The sequence below is a fragment of the Bufo bufo genome, chromosome 7 (genome assembly GCF_905171765.1).
Source record: "Bufo bufo chromosome 7, aBufBuf1.1, whole genome shotgun sequence".
NCBI lineage: Eukaryota > Metazoa > Chordata > Amphibia > Anura > Bufonidae > Bufo > Bufo bufo.
In genome coordinates, this window is record NC_053395.1 from 184,704,715 (window position 1) to 184,730,428 (window position 25,714).

The 25,714-nt window shown below is 41.7% G+C and overlaps 1 protein-coding gene across 1 annotated transcript in view; it reads left to right on the forward strand.

Moving 5' to 3' along the window:
• Positions 1 to 25,714, forward strand: part of LOC121008813 (dynein heavy chain 11, axonemal-like) — a 489,011-nt gene that overhangs the window by 109,618 nt on the left and 353,679 nt on the right. Inside the window, exons 23-29 of the mRNA XM_040441508.1 lie at positions 9,779 to 9,937; positions 10,017 to 10,139; positions 12,005 to 12,127; positions 17,966 to 18,190; positions 18,874 to 18,965; positions 23,105 to 23,231; positions 24,976 to 25,122. Coding sequence (XP_040297442.1) covers positions 9,779 to 9,937; positions 10,017 to 10,139; positions 12,005 to 12,127; positions 17,966 to 18,190; positions 18,874 to 18,965; positions 23,105 to 23,231; positions 24,976 to 25,122 — 996 coding nt within the window. The remainder of the gene's footprint in view (positions 1 to 9,778; positions 9,938 to 10,016; positions 10,140 to 12,004; positions 12,128 to 17,965; positions 18,191 to 18,873; positions 18,966 to 23,104; positions 23,232 to 24,975; positions 25,123 to 25,714) is intronic.

Below are 25,714 nucleotides of genomic sequence, written 5' to 3' on the forward strand. Positions count from 1 at the left end.
AATTCAGGCGATGGATGGAAAAAAATGTGCTATCGGTGTTAATATTGTATAACCTGATAATATTCTCATAATTAGAGCAGAGAATATTTGCAGAAATTTCAGATAGTATAACTTGCTTATTGATTTAAACATTTTGGTGGCTGAGTACAAATGAATGTCTAAAAGGTCATATGTCAGAAGATCTGTACCTATGACACTGGCTGACCTGTTACATGTGCGCTTGGCAGCTGAAGGCATCTGTGTTGGTCCCATGTTTATATGTGCCCGCATTGTTGAGAAAAGTGAAGTTTTAATATATGCACATGAGACTCTTGGAGCAACGGGGGCGTTGTCATTACACCTAGAGGATCTGCTCTCTCTACAACTGCTTCGTCTTCTGCATTTTTTTTGACAGGGCCAGGTGTGATGACGTTAACACTGCCTGACCTGTCAATCAAAGTGGAGAGGGTGCAGCAGTTACAGAGAGAGCAGAGCCTCTAGGTGTAAGGGCAACGTCCCTGTTGCTCCTAGAGGCTCATTTGCATAGATTAAAGCATCATTTTTCTCAGCAATGCGGGCACATATGAACATGGGACCAACACAGATGTCTTCAGCTGCAGAGCGCACATGCAATAGGTCAGCCAGTGTCATAGGTACAAATCTGCTGACAGATGCCGTTTAATGTCAGCCAAACCTGCTGATTTCTATGGGATGGACTGACTATTTATTGGGGAAAAGGATCAGGCTATTGGAATTCAACATACCTGATTATTTTGCTTTTATGGGAAATAAGCTTCTAATTGAGGTGTCTGGCAACTGGTTACTACCCTCTTTCCATTCAGAGCATATGTACGTTCCAAGCGTGCATGTGTATGGAAGAATGCAGTAGGAAAACAGCAATCGAAAGTGTATGGCCTGCTTTACACATTGATTATTAAACCATTAACGAATGATCTAGTGAAGAGCAAACTGCTCCCTGCCAGGGGAGGCGCCACACTGCTGCCCAACAATGGCTCTCATGAGAGCTGTGGACTGGTAAGGAATGCCTATTGTAAATGTGGCAATGAGTAGCTTTTAATGATCATCCCCAATAATGACCAATGAAGATCAGTGATCAATTAAGGTTCATCGTTTATCATAAATTTTCGGTATTGAAACTGGACAATTATTGATACTTACTTGAAAATACTAATGGTACTTGGTAGCCATAACTGGGAAGTCTAAACAGGACTTAAGGTGTCTCTTAAGAAAATAAAAATCTTACCTGTTATCTTAAACATATTTGTTTGCTGAGCAAATGATTGACTATATTCCAGGCATTTATCAGGTCATGCCTGCAAAGATAATAAAATGGAGGACCAGCATGGACTATAAGGAAAGCTATAGGGAAGGTGCAGCTCTAATCTTACCTCTACCCACTTTGCCTGCCTACTTGCCTGATCACCCTAGGCAGTAACCCCCAACTGGATGACCTACGCTGAGTACGTGCAGGAAAACACATAGACAAAACATACACAGTGGAAGACAAGAACAGAGACATTGGGCAAGAGAGGTCAGACTAGCCACGTCAAAACCAGGAGGTAGCAGACCAAATCGCCAGAGGCAGAATGCAGTGAGAGTAATGTCAAATGCCAGAGAGTAAGCCAAACCAGAATCGGAGAAATACCGTATATACTCGAGTATAAGCCGACCCGAGTATAAGCCGAGCCCCTAATTTTACCCAAAAAAAATGGGAAAAATTATTGACTCGAGTATAAGACTAGGGTGGGAAATGCAGCTATAATGCAGAGTGTATGTGTAGATAATGAACACACTCTGCATTATGATGGCACTGTTTAGGGGAGGGGGTATCTGTGGATGGCACTGTAGGGGGATCTGTGGATGGCACTGCCATCCACAGATCCCCCTACAGTGCCATCCACAGATCCCCCTACAGTGCCATCCACAGATCCCCCTACAGTGCCATCCACAGATCCCCCTACAGTGCCATCCACAGATCCCCCTACAGTGCCATCCACAGATCTCCCTACAGTGCCATCCACAGATCCCCCTACAGTGCCATCCACAGATCCCCCTACAGTGCCATCCACAGATCCCCCTACAGTGCCATCCACAGATCCCCCTACAGTGCCATCCACAGATCCCCCTACAGTGCCATCCACAGATCCCCCTACAGTGCCATCCACAGATCCCCCTACAGTGCCATCCACAGATCCCCCTACAGTGCCATCCACAGATCCCCCTACAGTGCCATCCACAGATCCCCCTACAGTGCCATCCACAGATCCCCCTACAGTGCCATCCACAGATCTCCCTACAGTGCCATCCACAGATCCCCCTACAGTGCCATCCACAGATCCCCCTACAGTGCCATCCACAGATCCCCCTACAGTGCCATCCACAGATCCCCCTACAGTGCCATCCACAGATCCCCCTCCCCGACGCTCACAGCAGTATTCTTACTTTGTCTTTGCTCCGGTAATACAGGCAGTGCGGGGAGCGGCGCTCACTCACTGACGTCACGCGCCTTCTCCCACTAGGCGGCACAGGCGCGTGACGTCAGTGAGTGAGCGCCGCCCCCCGCACTGCCTGTATTACCGGAGCTAGACTAGACTCGAGTATAAGACGAGGAGGCTTTTTGAGCACAAAAATATGTGCCAAAAAACTCGTCTTATACTCGAGTATATACGGTATTTAGACAAAGTACAGTAACAGAAAAGCAGTTAGGGGAGCCAGGGAACAAAAATTCACAGGCGCCTGACTTAAATAAGTCACCGACCGGGATCACAATCTGGCTTCTCTGTACGCTGGGCACTCCGACGTTACCTGCGCGAAGCATCATAGTAGGCCGGATTGCTGGCCTGGTTTCTTTGGCAACCGGACGCCACTACCAAGCTGAGGCAGCGGCAGCCGGGGAAGCCATGACAGAAAGATTTAAATTTACACAATTTTATGAAAATTACTAACGTTCCTTGTACGATACCAAGAATCTGCCACCACAACGCTCTTCATCTGAGTATTGCGTAATAGGAATATTTTGCACTATTTTTTTTTATTTTTTTTTATTGAATGAAATCATAGACCTCTTGAAATTCAACATTGTATTCTAATTAAAATGGTTTATGCGGGGGCGTGGCCTGAGAGCGCATGGAGTAGGTCGCACCGCACTGAGCTCCTGCAGACATCCTGATTTTAGAGTGGTAGCAACCCCCTATTTCGCAGATCCTTGCCTACCTGGTGGTTGAGAGGAGTCAGGAGAGTGTGGTGCTGATCTTTTGAGTCCCGACATGCCTAGAAAGTCCGGTAAAGGGCCGCGCTGTGACAGGCCAGAGGAGAGTCGGCATGGCGCCGAGGAAGAAGAGGGGCCGGCCTTACAGCCCAAGACGAGACAGACGGCTGCCGCAAAGCTGAGCAGGTTTGCTCGCACGGAGAGTGCTGGGGGAGACTGGGCTGAGGAGAAGGAGATGGACGCTCAGGTTTCCTCTGGACAAGAGGATGAATCCACCGACGGGGAGACCCTGGACGCGGTAAATTGGCCGCCATTAACCCCTGCACGGCCGGCAAAAGACGCGGTAGGCCCTAAAGTTGTGGATGGAGCAGAGCCTACTCTAAAAGATATTATGGCCGCTGTGGCCAGTTGTAACAGCACACTGAAGGTGCTTACAGTACAGGTTGGCAGTCTGAGGTCAGACGTGTCTTTAATTAGGCATGACTTACATAAAATCACAGAACGCACCTCTGAATTGGAGAAGAGGGTGTCCACTATTGAGGACGTTATCCAGCCTATGCAAATGGCGGCAAAATCATCTGCTAAAGATATAGCGGCGTTATACGCCAAAACAGATGACCTGGAGAACAGGTCCAGAAGGAATAACCTGCGGATTGTGGGTGTGCCAGAGAAGACGGAGGGGGATAATGCCACCGAATTTGTGGAAAAATGGCTGCACCAATTATTTCATGAAAAAGGTCTATCCTCATTATATGCGGTGGAGCGGGCGCACAGAGTCCCCATGCGGCCGCTTCCGCCTGGCAGACCTCCCCGTCCCATACTGGCGAAGATACTCCATTTTAAAGACCGGGACACTATCCTGCGACAATCTAGGGACAATGAGGAGATGGTCCTGAATGGGGTGAAAGTATCCATATTTCCGGATTATTCCAACGAAGTGCAGCGGAGGAGAAGCAGATTTATGGATATAAAGAAAAGGCTGAGAGCTCTACAAGTCCAGTACGCTATGCTGTTTCCTGCTAAACTGCGTGTGGTGGCATTGGGATCCACCAGATTTTTTGAAGATCCGGAGGAGGCGACGCAGTGGCTGGACGTCCACGAGCGACAATTGAGAAGTGGGGCCCTGGACACTTGAAGGAGGCAGATATACGTTTCTTATGTTCAAGTTATATATGCATTTACACTCTAGGATTGCTTTAAATGTTGCACCAGTTAGGGAGTGTATTATGTAATGCTACCAAATGGTAGTTCCTGAGGAGGGAGCAGGCGGTAATGATAGTAAAATGTATTTCTCAGTTGTGGGGAGGATTCTCTACCTGAGGAAAAGTGTTATAAATTGTTATGCTTATTGTAGGTTGAAGGGCATGTTGCTCTCGGATTGCCTTGTTTTAATGTGGGAAGTGGATAAGGAAGGGAAAGGTTTCCCCAGCTACAGTAACCTGAGTATGAGAGGGAGGGAGGGGGGTGGGGGGGTAGGGAAAAGGTTGGGGGGGAAGGTTAGGGTCTTGAACTATGAGCGAGTGTTATCTGAATGGGGTGTGAGATTCAAATATGGTCAAAAATTTTACCATGTCACAGGCGATTAGAATCTTAAGCTGGAATGTGAGAGGGATGGCTGAAGCACGGAAAAGACAGTGTATTTTTCAGTATCTGGGGCGGTTTCAGCCGGCTATATGTTGTCTTCAGGAAACGCATTTGACAGGAGAAAATTTACACTGGATGAATAAAAATTGGGTGATCCATGCGTTACATTCAACTCATTCCTCTCATTCTAGAGGTGTAAGTATGATTGTGCATAGGAGTATCAGGTATGAACATATGCAGGAGTGTGTGGACGCTGAGGGCAGGTATGTGTGTGTGGTGTGTAAGGTGGATGGAATACAGCTGGTGCTGGTGTCTGTGTATGTGCCCCCACCGTTTGCTTCCCCATTAATAAGAGAGATCATGGGCTTTGTGGCGGACTTCCCTGGGCTGCCGTGGCTGTTGGTTGGGGACTTTAATTGCACGATGAATGACTCCCTAGATAGATGCCGGGTGGAGGGAGCAGGTGGTTCACCGGGGAGTGCGGCTCTCAGGAATATTTTGGGTGAGGTAGGAGTGCAAGATGTATGGAGACGGCGTAACCCGGATAAGCGTGAATATTCATGTAGATCCGCCACGCACCATTCACTATCGCGTATAGATCTGGCCCTTGTTAACGACATAATGCTACCACTAGTTAGGGATGTTGTTTATCATCCTCGGTCGTTGTCTGACCATTCTCTGGTGCAGATTGACTTGTGCCTGGGGGTGCTCAGACAGGGACCGAGGCTGTGGAAGTGTAATCCTCATTGGTTGAATGTGTTGGGTGACCTATCTGGGATTTCTATGGAAATTAAGGAATTTTTTGATATCAATACAGGGTCGGCTTCGATACCAGGTGTATGGGACGCCATGAAAGCATTTCTGAGGGGAGTTCTGATGAAAGAAATCAACAAACATAAATCCAGGACCAGAGAGGCGGATGTCAAGGCGCATGTACTAGTGTCCGAGGCTGAGAGAGAGTTTAGTAGATCCCCCACCATGGTTAGTAGTGAGGCGCTGGAGGTTGCTCAGGAGCAGCTGAGATGTCATCTGGTACAGGCCGCAGATAGAAAGAGAAGCTTTTACCGTCAGAGATCTTTTGAGGAAGGAGAGAAGGTGGGTCATTTGTTGTCAGTGGTCTCGCAGGCTCAGAGAGGCTCCTCTTGTATTCAGGAGTTGAGAGATGACAGGGGGAACAGTTGTCAGGACACAAAAGGAATATTAGGAATTTTAAAAAGCTTCTATGTATCTCTATATACTTCCACTGGATCTAGTTCTGATGAGGCCCTGAAGGATTTCCTAGAGGAGGCGCAGTTATCGGTGCTGTCAGAAGAAGATAGAGAGAGGCTAGAGGAGCCGATTACACTAGAGGAACTGGAAGCTGCACTTGGGGACATGGCAAGTGGTAAGGCCCCTGGAGCTGATGGTCTCCCAGTAGAGATATACAAAAAACTACAGGGGATATTACTCCCTGAATTACTTAAGGTGTTTGAGCACTCATTGGAGGCAGGTTCGTTACCACATTCGATGCAGGAAGCTATAATTGTGGTTTTGCCTAAGCCTGGGAAGGATCCTAAAATACCGGATTCCTACAGGCCAATTTCACTTCTCACGGCTGATGTTAAGCTACTGGCGAAGGTGTTGGCGAACAGGCTGTCCAAGGTAATTCTGACCATAGTACATCCGGATCAGACGGGATTTATGCCAGGAAAATCAACGGCTATTAACCTTCGTAGGCTGTACACTAGCTTAAATATTCCGGCGGATAATGGTGGTGACAGGGCCTTGCTTGCGCTTGACGCCGCTAAGGCGTTTGATAGTGTGGAATGGAGGTATTTGTGGGGGGTCCTGAGAATTATGGGCTTTGGTGAACGGTTCATTCAGTGGGTACAGGTTCTGTATTCTAGCCCTAAGGCGAGAATTAGAGCTAATGGAGGATTATCAGACTGTTTTCCCCTCGCCAGGGGTTCCAGACAGGGATGCCCACTGTCGCCCTTATTGTTTGCTCTTGCAATAGAGCCGTTGGCGGCGCATATTCGCTTATCTACAAGTATAGAGGGGTTTAGATATGGTGAACTGCATAATAAAGTGGCTATGTACGCTGATGATACCCTACTTTTCTTGGGCGATACTGGTGCGTCCCTGGATGCGGCCATGGCATTGATTGACAGATTTGGTAGCTTTTCCGGACTACGGATAAACTGGCAGAAATCCTCTTTGATGCCAATTGACGGGCAGGCCCTGGTAGGCAGACAAGTAGATAGTTTGGTGCCCTGGGTGGATAAATTTAAATATCTGGGATTACATATAACACCGAGACTAGCGGATTTTGAAGAACTAAATCTATCCCCTTTGCTAGCTACTTTTAGGCTTAAAGTGAGGTCATGGTGTAGGCTCTTTCTTTCGGTGGTAGGCAGAGTTAACCTTTTAAAAATGGTTATGATGCCCCAACTGATATATATACTGAATAATGCTCCAGTTTGGATCCCTCTGGATAGATTTAAGAAAATTCACTCTATATTTAGAGATCTTACTTGGAAGTATGGACAGGCTAGGATCAAACTGGAGACATTGCAGTATTCTAAGTCGGAAGGGGGCCTAGCTGTCCCTAACGCATGGATTTATTTTTTGGCATCCCAATGTCAGCATTTTAAGGGATGGATTGATCTACAAGCACCAGATATGACTGGGCAGATATTGCAGCATTGGCTGGGCAGTCGTGACCTCATGGGCATTCTGGAAGGTTTAGGAATGCATGCAGGGAGGGAAAAACTTCCTCTGATTGAACTCATGAAAAAAGTTTGGGCAAAAGTGAAGCTGCTAAGAGGAGTGGGAGGTATTAGTGAACTTTCACCTATTGGAAAGAACCACTTGTTGCCAGAACTATTGGCCATACCAGGACTTAGGAACTGGGAAACTTATGGAGTGACGAGAATTGGACAATTAATTAAGGACAAGACATGTAAGTCATTTCAAAGCCTGCAGCAGGAATTTAATATCCCCAAGGAGTGGTTTTATAAATATCTTCAAATAAGACATGCCCTTGGGGTCACGATGCGGAAGGGATGTGTGATAGCTCAAATGGAGGTGGTCCATAAGCTTGTTCTTCCGTCGGGAGGGGGAAAAAGAGGGTTAATATCACAGGTGTACGCTCTTCTATTGGAAAAATTCTTAGAGGGATATCCGCTTTCAAGAATGAAAAAGTGGGAGGCTGACGTGGGGGATATGTCTAAGGATATGTGGGAAGATATTTTAGAAGCAGTCCCCAAGGTGTCTCTAAGTGAACAGGGCAAACTGTCCCAACTATTTATTATACACAGAGTGTACAAAACACCGGTGTTCCTGAAAAAGATAGGAGTAAGAGGTGATGACAAGTGCCCAAAGTGTATGGAAGATGGTGCAGACTTGTTACATATGTTGTGGTCTTGTCCAGTAGTTGCTAATTATTGGGAGGAAGTTGTAGAGATGATTAATAGTAAATTGACATTAAGAATTCAAAAAGATCCTAAGGTGTGTATTCTGGGGTATGTGTCTGAAATTGGAGGAAATGAACCGGTTAGGGTAGCTGCGGGGAGATTGCTATATGTGGCCAGGAAACTGATCGCTATGAGGTGGATCCAGGGGAGTCCGCCCACACTGAGTGAGTTTGAACGGAAGGTGCATGACATGCTGGTACTCGAAAAAGGGGTGTTTGTGAAGAGAGGGTGCCCTCAGAAGTTTGAAAAAATGTGGACTGAATGGTTATCTCATACCCACGTGGTTATATAGTCATGTGATGGTCAAGACCAATGTTAGGGTTGGGGGGTTAGGGTAGGGTAAGGGGGGGAGGGAGTTTGGAAAGGCCAAGTTTCTGGTAATTTTTTTTTTTTTTTTTTTTTGCCCATAATATGTTTTAGCAAAGGTATATGTAGTGTATGGATTCATGTTAATACTGAGTGGTGATATACTTATGAGTATTGTTGTTCACTGAATCTGCATCGTGGATAATTTAAAGAAGAAAAAGTCAACATATTGTATTATGTTATAATATGTATTTATTGTTTAATAAAAACGATTTGATTAAAAAAAATGGTTTATGCAGGGGCGGACTGGGAACTTAAAGTGGCTGTGGAAAAATTAAATAAAAGTGGCCCTAGTTTGTAGTCCAAATTGGTGGACAGGGCCAGCACAAGTAGGCAGGGCCAGCAATACCATATTGCGGCACACAATACCACCACAAAAGAGCAAATTACCGCAGTCCATCACAAAATATTGCTCCTAGCAGCCCAAAATACATCCCCTAAAAGTTTCACTGGCCAGCCATGAGGAGGGCTCAGGTGGCCCTCTGGACATCAGCCCACTAGGAAATTTCCCTGTAAGGACTATGGCCAGTCCGCCCCTGCTTGTATGTTTAGTAGAGGTTCCACCTGTGTTCTTCCATCCAACATCAGACTGGGAATCCTTGCTCCTCTCACAGTAAATTATTCTGAGGTCTACCCCAATCATCTATACTATGCATGAGTACAGTCAACTTTAAAGACAAGATCTCCCTATTTATTTCTACATTTGCTCTACTAGATTTATTTCAAGCTGGCCGCTCTGGGGCGTGTCCTGTAACTGTCACTGTTTCTAACAGAATTTATGAATGCTGGCAGTTGAAGGCTGTAACTGAGCATGTGCATCCACCTCAGCAATGTAGTCAGAGAGATGAAGAAAAGAATAAAGAACAGTTGGCGCTATAAAAATATATTTTATTAAATAACTCAGTGGCTATAATACATTTTTAATTACATGCAATTACAAAAGTGTTCACATCCAGGTATTTTTTGTGGGATAACCCCATAAAATCTAAAAGCAGGAAGTGTTATAAAATTAAGAATTAAACATTACTTGGCTATTAGGTAATATGCTCATGCCTCGGCCTTCATCCTTGTGCTTTTATTTTGTCACTAACCTACTAAGGAGCATTTTTTATGCATACACAGCTCATATACACTTTACTTCCTTCCGATATTTACAATTTTTTAGGAAATAAAGACCCTTGATAAAGAGATAAGAACCTGGGATGTCTTTTTGGGCCTGGAGTCTACTGTCAAAAATCTCATAACTTCCCTGAGGGCAGTAAACGAGCTGCAGAACCCTGCTGTCAGGAAGAGACATTGGCTGCAGCTAATGAGCAAGACGGGGGTATGTGTCCACTAGTTCTTTTACAGATACGGTAAACCTCCAGCTACAGTAGTGACTTGATGTATATTCTCTCTTCAAGGTGAGGTTTATAATGAATGAAGAGACCGTCCTTGGGGATCTCCTGGCCTTGCAACTGCATAAAGTAGAGGAAGAGGTAAAGATCATTGTGGACAAGGCAGTGAAGGAGATGGCAATAGAAAAGGTGAGTTTTTATTGAAAGTTTAACCAAGGTAATATCATTGTGTAAAGCTTTGATGGGGGCCTCAATGAACACGAGAAACTTGAAAAATTAATGTGATTCCAAATCCCAAAACAAGATATTTGCAGTAACTACCGTATACAGCAGACACATTAACATAACCTAGCAGTATGACAAGGCAAAGGGTAGTGATTTTTGAGTATGGTTTTTTCAACCATAATTATATGGTTTCTGACACTGATGACAATGAGCCACTCAGAATTTACTGAGCAATTACATCATTTCTGTGACAAACCACTATGTAAAGAAACAGCAAAAAAAATCAACATGCAATGAACCTTGCAACCTTTGCAAAGACTCTGAACAACTTTTTTTTTCCTGTATGAAAACATTGATACGACTCATGACTAATTATATGGGTGGCTTAGTCTTAGGCTTTCTTATAGTGGTCCACGTTATAAAACTGTCCTTGAGTATTGATATCTGGGACTACATTTGGAGGTGAATTTGATAACTTTGACACTCTATGCACATCGCTAACAAAAATGCTGTCAATACTTTGCAGATCCTTAAATTTTAATGTTTTAGTAACCCCTTAATGACCACCCACTGTCTTTTGTGGTCGGCATTTTAGAGAGAGCTGAGCGCTTCTGTGAGCACCCCTGCTCTATGAATGAACAGTGATTAACAGCTTCAGTTTTTAGAGCAGCCTTTTTTCTCTACAGCCAGGATTGGCGGTAGCTCCATTTTCAACTGTAGACCGTTTGATTACTGCAGTCTATGACCACATCATGATCAAAGGGGACTTCCCTCTTTGATTGGGTCCCGGTGATCTGATCTGAGGCTGAGTAAGTCCTCTGCAGTCAGCCCTGGGGACCTAGAAAGGAATCCAGAACTGTAAGTTCAGTAAGGACTCATTGACATCACCGTATCTGTTTTTGCAGTCCGCAAATTGCAGATCCGCAAAACACGGATAACGGCCGTGTGCCTTCCGCATTTTGTGGAATGGAACATCCTTCTCCAAGTAGAGGACATGTTCTTTTTTTTTTGCGAGGTCCACAGACAAACATATGCAGACAGCACACGGTCCGCATCTTTTGTGGCCCCATTGAAATTAATGGGTCTGCATCCGATCCTTAAGATTGCCGAACGCATGCGGACAGAAAAATACAGTTCAGAGATTGGACCCTTATCCCGCTGTTAACACACTAGTGTTGCCCTAACCAAAGCCTGTGCCATAGAGACACAGAGCATAATGTATTAGCATACAGGAGTAAGCTAATACATTATGAGAATAAAATAATTTTGAAATACAGTAATGAGATTTTTTTTTTTTTTATAAAATACATTTTATTGCACATGCATTATGTAAAAGCAAAAAATCTACACTTATTAGGTAGAAATAAGCGAAATAACTCATTTAGTATGTTATTCAATGTGAAATATGTACAGTATAAACAATAAAGTAAAAAAAGCAATGCAATAATTCTCCCATAAAACTAGGCATTATACAGCCATGTCAATAAAAAAAAATTATAAAGAAAAAGTTATAGCTGCTTAAACATGGAGAGGCAAAAACTGAAAAGAAGTGAGGTGGTCATTAAGGGATGAAGGTCATCAGATCGGCGGGGGTCCGACACCTGGGACTTGCAGTGATCAGCTGCAGCACTCTGGTGAACGGTGAGGTCTCCCTGCAGCTTACCAAGCACAGTGCCATACATTGTATAGCGGCTGTGCTTGATATTGCAGGTCAGCCCCATTCACTTAGAGGAGGTGCAGACGGCTAGGAGAATATTGAAGTGAGCAACTATTGGCAGATGTCTTTGATGCAATTGCTATGATACCTTCCTGTATACATTTTTGCTCAGGTTCTTGTGGAGATGAACCATACGTGGAGCACAATGCAGTTTTCCTATGAGAAGCATCAGTCTACTGGAACACCATTATTAAAATCAGATGAAAACTTGATAGAGACGCTTGAAGACAATCAGGCAAGTATTATATACTTTCCATATTCTCTATATGTAAAGCATAGAAGTAAAATATTATTTGATAAAGTGTCACTAGCCCTAAGCTTGGTGGTTCTCATTATGCTAAAATCACCAAACTAGACGCATTTTAGTTTCTCAATTATGGATGTAACGGACCACCTCGAAGTTCTACAGAAGCAAACTCAGTTCTCAATGGAATGATGTGGTCATCTATGCTTGGTATGGTAGAACCATGGGTGGGGCAGGCTCTTGTGGTCCCAATTTATACATTAATGGGATTATGCCACGATTGATGTAAAAATATAAATCAGATATCACATAGTATATGCAATACATTTCTAACAAAGCTAGAACCAGCCCTGTACCTCACATGGGTCCAGAGATCTCCACATTCACTGCTCCAATTGCTCTGCCTGATTATCGTCAGCCTGGCATCTCAGAAGGACGTGTCCTTTCTGCTTCAGCTCTCTCTCTCAGTAACTGCCACAGCTTCTAACATATGGCCGGTGGCAGTTGAAGATTTAAACTGAGCACGTTCGACCAGCTCAGTGAGACGGACAAAAAATAAGGAAAAGAACAAACAGCAGCTGGCGCCATACAGATACATTTTATTAAATAGCTCACTGGCTAAACTATATTTTTAATTGCGTACAATTACAAAAGTACAGATGTAGCCGAGCCAAAATAACACGTCATAGTGTTATCTCGTGACAAAAGTAATTGAGATCCATTGAAAAAGTCAATTAACATTTTCTTGCCATTGTTTACTTAACGCGTTAAACATTAAGTTTAGCTCAGCTACATCCGTATTTATATCCAAATGCTGGTTTGAAAAATGTAGAATATGCTAGGTGACACAACCCCTTTAAATGGCATCCATATGAAACTGGACTATGACTGAAGAGTGCCTAAAAAGCGTAGTGCTGAACAGTATATAAAAGAAAAGTTAGATTTTTTATAAGAAATAAAAGTTACTGTATCTAGAGCCTTCTTAAAAATATGGTAATTTTATGAAGGCGCTTGGACCCAGCTGTGACGCTTGACAACATGCATAAAGTGCAGGGACACTTATGGGAAAGTGCTTGCCTGTGGTGCCTTATTGCTTAAGTATGTCCAACTGCTTCTGCTCCTGTTTGGTTTGAATAAAGAATCAAGAATCAGAGCAAAGTTGCTTGGTTGATGGCTCGAAGCTGAATGCAGCCATCAGTTCCATTGTGAGGAGCTGCTTTGAACAAATGAGTGTGGTTTTTAAGCAGTTAGCATTTTTTCACTTGTTTTGCAGTTTTCTTTTTTTAGTGCACAATTTCTCTCTTGAGTGCCACACTATTCATAGGTCCCAGAACACAGAAAATGGACCTCTGTGATCAGCAATTCAATACATCCCTAATTTCAGTTTCCTTTACATCAGTAGGGAGTATCTTGTTGACTTTGGCAAAGTCCAAACTTGCTTGTTTTAAAGAGAACTTTAGTATTTTTTTTGCTGGAATGGGCTTCAGTAGCTTGGTTTTGTTTAAGTTCCTCACTTTTGTAGATTATTACATTATTAACAATTTTTTCTTTGCTTTCTTCAAGGAATCGAAAGTTTATCATTATTGAAAGCGACCTTCAGATTCGAGTATTTAGTTCTCAAATTACTAAAAGATTAGTGCACCGTGTCTCATTTTTGAGAAGACTTTGGAGGAGATTTATCAAAACTGGTGTAAAGGAAAACATTCATTTTCCAGAGCTACTATAGAAAATGAAAGGTGGAATGTGATTTATTGCCATCAGCAACTAGGCCAGTTTTTCATTACTACAGTTTTTTTTAACATGTTTTTATTGATGTTTTCATAAAAAATGACAGAAAACAACAATCACAAAATGGAGAAAATGACAACTAGGGATAAAGAGTCGATCCCGATAGCAATAAATATATAGCATATAATTCAGCAGACCAATGCTAGGAATTGAGGAAGAAAGTTCATAAAGGAATAATACGGTTCATCATGGAGGTCTGATTAAACGAAGAAAAATCATAGGCGTGTTCTTCTACTTTACTTCAGTTTTGATAAATCTCCCCTTATATGTAGAGGCCAAATATCTGTACCACAAAAATGACTTAAAGGGGTTGTGTCACCATTAAATATTATTTTAATATAATTCAGCATTAAAAACTAGTTACTTTTGTAATTTACTTTCTGTTACAAAAAAAAAATCTTCAGTTGTGAGATATTCTCATTACTTTATTTATTATGTTAAACTGCTGTTTAGTAATGTGCATGTCCACCTGCTGAGGTGGTTGCACATGCTCAGTTCAATCTTTTAGCTGCCACCAGCCATATACAGGGAGTGCAGAATTATTAGGCAAGTTGTATTTTTGAGGATTAATTTTATTATTGAACAACAACCATGTTCTCAATGAACCCAAAAAACTCATTAATATCAAAGTTGAATATTTTTGGAAGTAGTTTTTAGTTTGTTTTTAGTTTTAGCTATTTTAGGGGGATATCTGTGTGTGCAGGTGACTATTACTGTGCATAATTATTAGGCAACTTAACAAAAAACAAATATATACCCATTTCAATTATTTATTTTTACCAGTGAAACCAATATAACATCTCAACATTCACAAATATACATTTCTGACATTCAAAAACAAAACAAAAACAAATCAGTGACCAATATAGCTACCTTTCTTTGCAAGGACACTCAAAAGCCTGCCATCCATGGATTCTGTCAGTGTTTTGATCTGTTCACCCTCAACATTGCGTGCAGCAGCAACCACAGCCTCCCAGACACTGTTCAGAGAGGTGTACTGTTTTCCCTCCTTGTAAATCTCACATTTGATGATGGACCACAGGTTCTCAATGGGGTTCAGATCAGGTGAACAAGGAGGCCATGTCATTAGATTTTCTTCTTTTATACCCTTTCTTGCCAGCCACGCTGTGGAGTACTTGGACGCGTGTGATGGAGCATTGTCCTGCATGAAAATCATGTTTTTCTTGAAGGATGCAGACTTCTTCCTGTACCACTGCTTGAAGAAGGTGTCTTCCAGAAATTGGCAGTAGGACTGGGAGTTGAGCTTGACTCCATCCTCAACCCGAAAAGGCCCCACAAGCTCATCTTTGATGATACCAGCCCAAACCAGTACTCCACCTCCACCTTGCTGGCGTCTGAGTCGGACTGGAGCTCTCTGCCCTTTACCAATCCAGCCACGGGCCCATCCATCTGGCCCATCAAGACTCACTCTCATTTCATCAGTCCATAAAACCTTAGAAAAATCAGTCTTGAGATATTTCTTGGCCCAGTCTTGACGTTTCAGCTTGTGTGTCTTGTTCAGTGGTGGTCGTCTTTCAGCCTTTCTTACCTTGGCCATGTCTCTGAGTATTGCACACCTTGTGCTTTTGGGCACTCCAGTGATGTTGCAGCTCTGAAATATGGCCAAACTGGTGGCAAGTGGCATCTTGGCAGCTTCACGCTTGACTTTTCTCAGTTCGTGGGCAGTTATTTTGCGCCTTGGTTTTTCCACACGCTTCTTGCGACCCTGTTGACTATTTTGAATGAAACGCTTGATTGTTCGATGATCATGCTTCAGAAGCTTTGCAATTTTAAGAGTGCTGCATCCCTCTGCAAGATATCTCACTATTTTTGACTTTTCTGAGCCTGTCAAGTCCTTCTTTTGACCCATTTTGCCAAAGGAAAGGAAGTTGCCTAATAATTATGCACACCTGATATAGGGTGTTGATGTCATTAGACCACACCCCTTCTCATTACAGAGATGCACATCACCTAATATGCTTAATTGGTAGTAGGCTTTCGAGCCTATACAGCTTGGAGTAAGACAACATGCATAAAGAGGATGATGTGGTCAAAATACTCATTTGCCTAATAATTCTGCACGCAGTGTATACTGTTAGACGCTGTGACACTTAGGCCTCTTCCACATGAACGTATTTTCATTCCGTGTCCGTTCCGTTTTTTTGCGGACTGTATACGGGACCATTCATTTCAATGGGTCCGCAAAAAAAACAGAAGGTACCCCCGTGTGCATTTCGTTTCCGCACAAAAATAGAACGTGTCCTATAATTGTCCACATTACGGACAAGGATAGAACTGTTCTATAAAGGTCCAGCTGTTCCATTCCGCAAAATACGGAATGCACACGGATGTCATCCCTATTTTTTGAGGATCCGTTTTTTGCTGTCTGGATCCATGTGATGTACAGGGCTGGTTCTAGCGTTGTTAGAAAGAGATAGTCATGTACTATATGAAGTCTGATTTACATTTTTTATATCAATCATGGTATAACCACTTTAAGAACAATACCACTTAAAATGATTATTAACCCCTTCAGGACCCTGTGATTTTCCAATTTTTCTTTTTCTTTTTCCCTCCTTGCCTTCCCGGAGCCATATCTTTTTTATTTTTCCATTCACATAGCCGTATTAGGGCTTGTTTTTTGCGGGACAAGTTGTACTTTCTAATGACATCATTTTGTATTGCATATGATTGCAATTTAGTGGGAACCTGAAAAAAATCCAAATGGGGTGGAATTGGAAAAAAGCACAATTCCACTATAGTTTTATGGGTTTCGTTTTTTACGGAGATCTCATTTCGGTAAAACTGATATGTTACCTTTATTCTGTGAGTCGGTACAATTACAGAAATGCCAAATGTTTGATACTTTTTTTGGGTTTTAATACATAACAAAATAAACATATTTTTTATTTTTTATTTGAATCACTATTTTCTAACCCCATAAATCTTCAATTTTTACATCTTTTTTAATTTGAAATCTTTATCTTTTTTTGATACCATTTAGTTTTTATTGATACCATTTTGCGCCTTTAATTTTTGGTCATTTTTTTATAAAAATTTTTTGGGGGAGGTGGAACTACAAAAAACGGCAAATACAATATTTATTTTTTTCCTATTATGGATTTCACTATACAGCATAAATGCATTTTAATTTTAATTGTTTGGGCCTTTTGGGATGTGGCGATGTGATTTTTATTGTTTATGTTTATTAATATGGTGAAGGGGGTGAATATCTTTAAAAAAAACACTTAGGGGACTTTAACATGCAGTTGTCTGATTTCTCCCATAGACTGCAATGATTTAATATTGCAGCCTATGGAAGATTCATTATGCTACTATGGAGCCCAGGCCTTAGAGCATTCAGAAGGCAAGAGGGTGCCATAGCAAATGAACGACTCCCTCAATCTCAATCATAATTGATCACAGCATCAGAGGGGTTAAAAGTTCATGACTGACGTTATCGCCGATCACGAACATTGTGTCCGTGTTGTCTGCTGTCTGGCTATGGCACCCACTCAGCTTCTGACCAGGTGCCATGTTAAAATCCTGGACTTACGCTGTATTTGTGCTGTGGAGGTCCTCCAGGGGTTAAAGAATATCTGTCAGCGGGATCAATCCTATTAACCCAGGCACAATGGTCTTTAGGACTGACCCTGATCTCTTACCCTGATCCTTTGCAGCATTTTGCATAAATCATTGTTTTACAGATAATGCAGATTAGGGCTTAAGTGCTCTGAGGGCGAGGCCTAGCCACTCGATCCACCTTAGCTGCGCCCCTGTCCTTCCCAAGACATGCCCGCTCTACTTCATTGACAGCGTCAGGCATCCAATGCATCCTCTCATCTGGCCCTATAATCCTGCACTTTCACCATTCATTTCATTATCAAGGCATGCACATTTCATACGTTCCTGGGATCCACTGTTTAAAAGACTGCGCCAATAATAAACTGGACAGTACAGGTTCAGGACTTAACAGCCTAGTGTGATAAAGTTGATCGTGCTGGTAAATGCTCTTTAAATAATTGTGCTTTTGTTTTGCAGGTTCAGTTGCAAAACATTTTAATGAGCAAATATGTGGAATTCTTCTCGGTGGAAGTGAGCAGATGGCAAAAGAAATTAATGGTAGCTGACATGGTTATATCCGTCTGGCTAGGAGTGCAGAAAACATGGGCACACTTGCAAAGTATATTTGCTAACTCTGAAGATATTAGAAAGCAACTTCCAGAGGATGCCAGCAGATTTGATGGAATAGATTTAGATTTCAAGGTATGCCACTGTCAATAGTTATATCATGTCTGCAGTTTACTGTGTGTGGTTAATATGCAATATAAATAGTGACACGCATAGATAAGTGGTGGGCTCTATAGTAAAAGATCAAAACGGGCCCTCAATTATGGTGTTATGTTCTGCAACCCTGGACTAAAGGGCTTGTTTTTTGTTTCCCCCCTCCATGCTGATTTATATGATCCTTGGACCAATTCCTCACCTCATTGGTTGCTTAATAATGCAGTTCCTCTGGATAGGGAAGGCCTGCATAGGTTCTTGCCACCCAACAGCAAGGAGAATGAGATCAGCCAGGAATGGGCTCCATCTTATCAATGTAATCTATAACAGCTGCATTGTCTACAGTACCTTTATGTTATTTAGGCCCTTGAATCTAAATCAAGATGAACACCTTGCTTTACCCACCAACATTGCAAAATGAAAAAGAGGCCCCTTCCCTTAAAGATACCACCTAGATTTCCTTCACGCAGGTGGCCATTTAGTTTTTTCCTTTTTCTTTGCACTGGCTTGTTCAGTCCATCTGAAGCATCAGTGCAGATGTGATATTTTTCCTGTTGTAAATGTTATATATTTCTCTTGTAGTATTTGCACTTTGAACTGAATGCATGAGTGATATAAATACATATAGCCAGAGATCACAAAGCATGATTATATATTTGTCCTAGGATCTAATGAAAAGCATCATCAGCACCAGCATAGTCATCGAAGTCACAAATGAGCCAGGATTGCTGGAAAAGTTGGAAGCTCTTCAGCAAAGGTTTGTATTCAATTTCTTCTGCTGGTACCATCATTTATTGAATTATTTTCTCATGTGAATTCATCATTGGCAATAATTCCACCTTCTACTTCCTTCTATTGTATGTATTTTACTTGGCCATACATAAAAGATCTGGTGCCTCTTCTGGATTGATCTTTTTTTCAGAAGTAGGCACAGTGTATGTACCCTGTGCAATGGCACACAGCATACGTTCATATCAATAGGGTAATTCCACCATAAACATTTACTTACATCTACAGTGCTGCCCATAATTATTCATACCCCTGGCAAATTTTGACTTAAAGTTGCTTTTATTCAACCAGCAAGTAATTTTTTGACGGGAAATGACATAGGTGTCTCCCAAAAGATAATAAGACGATGTACAAGAGGCATTATTGTGGGAAAAAAAAAACATTTCTCAGCTTTTATTTACATTTCAGCAAAAAGTGTCCAGTTGGCGTAAAAAAGGAGAAGCCTTCAACCCAAAGAACACCATCCCCACTGTCAAACAAGGTGGTGGGAACCTATTGCTTTGGGGGTGTTTTTCAGCCAATGGACCAGGGAACCTAATCACAGTAAACGGCCCCATGAAAAAAGAGCAATACATGAGGATTCTCAATGACAGCATCAGGCAGTCTGCAGAGAAACTTGGCCTTGGGCACCATTGTCATCAGCATGACAATGACCCAAAACACACAGCAAAAGTGGTGAAGAAATGGTTAGCAGACAGGAACATTAACGTTTTGGAGTGACCCAGCCAGAGTCCAGACTTGAATCCAATTGAGAATCTGTGGAGGGAGCTAAAGATCAGGGTGATGGCAAGAAGACCCTCCAACCTAAAAGATTTGGAGCTCATTGCTAAAGATGAATGGGCAAAAATACATGTGGAGACATGCAAATTATAGGTCTGCAATTATAGGAAGCGTTTGATTGCTGTAATAGCCAATAAAGGCTTTTCTATTGATTATTGAGAAGGGTATGAATAATTTTGGACGAAGACTTTTTGCTCAAATTTAAATAAAAGCTGAGAAATGATTTTTTTCCCCACAATAATGCCTCTTGTACATCGTCTCATTATCTTTTGGGAGGCACCTATGTCATTTCCCGTCAAAAAATTACTTGCTGGTTGAATAAAAGTAACTTTAAAGAGGACCTTTCACTGATTATGACATTGTGAACTAAGTATACAGACATGGAGAGCGGCGCCCGGGGATCTCACTGCACTTACTATTATCCCTGGGCGCCGCTCCGTTCTCCCGCTATGCCCTCCGGTATCTTTGGTCACAAAGTTATGGTAGGCGGAGTCTGCCCTTGTTCTGCTGTAGCGCTGGCCAATCGCATTGCAGAGCTCACAGCCTGGGAGAAAATAACCTCCCAGGCTGTGAGCTCTGCGCTGCGATTGGCCAGCACTACAGCAGAACAAGGGCAGACTCCGCCTACCATAACTTAGTGACTGAAATCTCTGCCTACTATAACTTACTGAACGAAGATACCGGAGGGCATAGCAGGAGAACGGAGCGACGCCCGGGGATAATAGTAAGTGCAGTGAGATCCCCGGGCGCCGCTCTCCATGTCTGTATAGTTAGTTCACATTGTCATAATCGGTGAAAGGTCCTCTTTAAGTCAAAATTTGCCAGGGGTATGAATAATTATGGGCAGCACTGTACATCTATTTACTGGACATAAAAATGTGAGCAGTTTTAATTAAAATTGCATGGGCTCATCTACTAACAACAAAGTTGCTTCTTCAGATGAGAACCTACACTAGCAAACTTTGTACTGGCAGGTCTGGCAGTGTAGGTTCCCATCTGAAGAGGCCGGCTTGTCATTGCTACATGGCCCCATGCAATTTTGATTGAAACTGTGCACAAAGAGCCTCTAGTAAGTACAGCAGTAATGCAGTGCAGCATAATCCATGCTTTTAATGTCTGCACATAATGCAGTCTGTTGCTACATGTAGAGGGACGTTTATTAAACTAATTACACCATTGTTGTGGCGTAAAAAGTCACACATAATTTGCGCCTTTTTAGTCTTGTCACCACTTTTTTGAAAGGCGAGAAAAGGGGACGAGGCTTATCCGAAGTGGCAGGGCTTCTCACAGTCCGCCGCATTTACTATAACTTTCACCAGAAACTGGAGAAAGGTACAGCTGCAGTCTATGCCGGCCTGTAACTGGCTTAGACTTCAGTTTCTGGTGCACGACAGGGAAGAAATGTGCCTGACTTAATAAATTCGGTGCATCCCATGCCAGTGCAGGAAGATCAAAACTGGCGGATGGATGCACCAGTCTTCATATATCTCCCCTGTAGTATTTGATTGATTGTGCATGTACTGTGCAACTAAAACATAATTTCATTTTTTTTAGGGGGGTGCTGGTCTGACTTTATTTTTTGTACGGCTAAAATAAATAAAAAATTCTGTGAATGATGCACATTATTCAGGATTTTCTTGTATCTCATTACTGGTATATCTCCCTGCAAAATTAGATAGACATGAGACAGATATAAGAGGAGTTATTTGAATATAACCTGTCAAGTTCATTGTTATAAAAAAAACATGAAAACACCGGGTGCTGTGCAGCAAAGAAAACTATTTGACCTACAGAATGTATGTGGAACTATATGTGCAAATAAAAAATGGTTTAATTAAATGGATAACAAATGATTGCAATTTATCTCATGCCAAATGAGACTTGTGCAACCAATTTTTACAGAGAGCTGAAATTTTATGGGTCATTACCTTCTCGGTCTCGTATTAAAAGTAGATTAGTTAAGTTTTAAATCTGATTTGAGAATGCAGATTCTGATCATCGTAATACAATCCACTTTTTCCAAAATATATTTGTGTATGTGAACCTTCTTTTTACCATAGCATTAGGGGCCTTCTATGCTACTACAGAGTCTACAGTGACAATGTGGTTGGATTATTTCTAGAAATAGGAGAAGAGCATGATTATAAAGGCATAAGTGACTAAAGTACATACTGAATTAGTAGATCTTAAAGAGGTTATCAGCTCCATAAATTTAAATAAACTGAATATGTGGATAAACTAAAAATATTACTTACAGTACCTTTGAAATTCTCTATGGACCCCACCGTAGCATTGAGTTTGAAAGGTATATGCACTTTTGCTATTTTAACTCAATAATTAAATAAAGTGATTATGGAGCTAGGCAACCCCTTTATTCTTTGTGCCTTAATACAAATGCAAAACAAATTGCAAATTATATGGAGAATATGTTTCTCCACAATCCTAAAGGCAGATTTACACAGGTCAATGGATAGGTTGATTGTTGGAAAGGAAGCGTTCCTTCTCTACAGTCGGCTGCTCCCTCAGTAAAGGAGACCCCATATAGAATCATTGTTCCTGGGTAGCAGATCGCTGTTTGGACCGCATCATCTGCTGTCCAGAAATGATGATTGGTGGTGCCTACATGAACGACAGGATCACCCAATGAACAAGCGTTTCACTCGTTCCTCAGGTGATCAGCGGCACATTTAGATGGCCAGATTATTGGTAACAAGCGTTCGCAGAAATGGTCATTCCCGATAATCTGGACCATTATTGGTTCGTCTAAATCCACCATTAATTTTTTTATTTTTTTTTTAATAATCATGGCTTGTCTTCCATTTTCATAAGATAAGATTGAGCAATTACATTATTTAGAAAAAGAACAAAAGTTTGTATTTGCATATAGCAATTAATATTATGGTTCCATTTGCACTCAAGAGGTACAAGAGGTCGCTATCAGACAACTGTAAAGACGAGTTTACGCTGCCCAATTGGGCCAATTATTGGGAACGAACGAACGCCGTTCCCAACAATATGCCCGAGTAATGGTGCTACCAATCACTTGATGAGCGAGCAGAACACTCATTCATCGGGTGAAATAAGCTTTGATACAGCACATTAATTCATCACTTCTAGGCAGCAGATTGTGCTGTGTAAACTGAGATCTGCTGCCCAAAAACAATTTGCATGAGGATGAGTGTTGGCAGTAGTACATTTTGAACTGATATCCTCGTAGTTGGCTGTGTTATCAAATATTCTTTTTATGTAACATTTCTAACTCAATTTCCTCTCTGAAATATCAAATTTTTACTCTCCAGAGAAAATAGATGTATTTTGTTTTTGTAGGCTGACACTATGTGAAAAGTCATTGGCAGATTACCTGGAGTCCAAACGTCTTAAATTTCCAAGATTTTACTTTGTTTCGTCTATGGATTTACTTGAGATCATCTCCAAAGGAACACATCCTAAACAGGTTAATGACACATGTTCTTTGGATGCAGTGTTAGCTTACTCGGTGAAAATATAGAGTCCCAGCACAGATTAGAAATGTATTCTCCGTTACTGAATGTGATTCTGCTTTCATATAAGAAATCATAATCTGGAAAACCTTGTCCTATTGCCTAAATGTTGGCACTTGCCAGTGTTTTCTGTTAATTGGAGATTGACGTCGGCCTTTTCAGCAACACTATTCATAGGTCATATTGTTTGGTATCACAATAAGGCCTCCTGCACACAATTGTATCCGTTTTGCGGTCTGCAAATTGCGGATCTGCAAAATACATAATTGGACTGTGTGCATCCCACGATTTTTGCAGGACCCACTGTAAAAAAGCCTACTCTTCTCAGCCAAACGGACAAGAATAGGACAGGTTCTATAATTTGTAGCCCGGCTGCACGGATGACTTCCGTTTGCTGTCCATTTTTCTTTTTTGCGGACTCGTAGAAACAAATGGGCCATAGACCAAAAATACAGTCTTGTGCATGAGGCCTAACTGTGGACAGTCACATACTATGAAGTTTTTTTTGTATTTTGATTTGGTCCTGTTCCTATCATCATGTTTTGGTTTTGTTAGGTTTTTGCTAGAAGTTCTCTTCACCTACATTAATGAATCTTCTCTAATTAATTATTTTTATAAGGGCAGATTAATACCCATGCAAAATGCACGCAGGATCAGCATTGGCACATACCTGTCTAGCCCGTCTCCCATGCCTGGCCATGAGGAAATGAATACGTCCCACCTGCCTCCTCAAACAAGCACAGTTAATAGAGTTAATCCTGTACTTTTTTGGGGGATTTGTTGAGTATGTGTGCATTGAATCCCAAGAAATCTAAGCCTCTACATGAACCAGGGGAATTGGATTTTTTGGATTAATGCAAATACAGCTCACAAGTCTCTTAATATGAACAGCGGTAGACATTGAATCAAAGTTCTCACACCATTTATGATGATCGTTTAGTATCCTTGAATTGTTCCCTGTAGTCATATTCAGTAATTGTTGGATTATTATTATTATTATTATTATTATCATCTATGAAGCCTTTGAATATATTTCGCCATATGGGACACTGATTTGTAACACCCAGTATTTTATTTGGTACTGCTGAAACTAAATCATAGTAAAAAAAAAAAAGGTAACAAGACCAACATGAGATACTAATTTAGGGTCTCACAGAGTTTATGTACTGAACATAAAAGTCCAAATTATAATGCAGAGTTAATTCACAAATAAACTGTTGGAATTTTTTAACACCATGACTGTTGCGTGCAAAGGGAACAACATACCATAGTTCAGCATACAGATAAAAGTGTCATACACATATTCTGTTTAGATTGATGGTGGTCTTTTACAATACGTTCTGGTGGTAAATCTAAGTAACGATAGTCCTACACTAGATTATCCTAATTCACTTATTTATTATACACCTACCTCAGTCAGACATATAGGGGCACATTTATTAATGCCGGCGTTTTAGACACCAGTCTGAATAAGGCCACAGTTGTGTGAGCCCCATACTGTGCCAAGTATTTACCCCACAAAACTAACATTTCTGTCTACAAATTAGGTCCAAATTAGGTCTTATGCCATAGCTACATTTTTCATACAGTTTTATTTGCTATGTTGTATTGTATATATTTCGTACGAGTTCGAGTCCCATAGGCATTTTGGCTGATAGAAGGTACATTGGTTCATGTTGTCTTTCTGTGTGAATCCAGGTGATAAGACATTTCCTGAAATTGTTTGACAATGTGTCTGATCTAAGATTTGAAGACGAAGAGTACGAGTGCAAAATTGCTGCAGGAATGTACAGCCGAGAAGGGGAGTTTGTGTATTTTAACAAACCGTGTGTTTGTTCAGGCCAGGTAATATTGAAAGATAAACCACTAATGCTTTATACTACCTCTCTGATAAACTTTCATGAGTAAGGTTTAAACAGCTTAAACATATGATATATCTCACCCAGTGTCGGACTGGCCCACCATAGTACCAGAGGATCCTCCGGTGGGCTTTGATACCATAGTGGGACCCAAAGGTACAGAAGATAAAAATCATTTGGAGCTGCCTTTGGAGCCAATAACATGCCACTAGGGTCTACTCTATTTCTTACAATCAAACCCTATTAGACTTTATTGATGATATGGGGGTTGGCCCCCTAGAATAATGTCCTCTGACAGGAACCCCAGTGTGATCTTGGGTAGCAGTAAGGGCAGATGGTACTGCTGTCAGGGTACAAGGTAAATAAGAAGCCCGAACTCAACTGAGAGTTGCTGCCTGCTTATTTCATGATAGCTACCAAGGTTCACTTATAAAATGATTGCGTGTGCAGGGGTTTTGCAGTTCTGTATCAATATAAAAATAGAGCTGTGGCCCTAACAGAAAAATATTCAGAAGTGAAATAACTATGATTCCCCCATCCCTTTGTAGGTGAGCTGATATACATAATAGTTTAATATT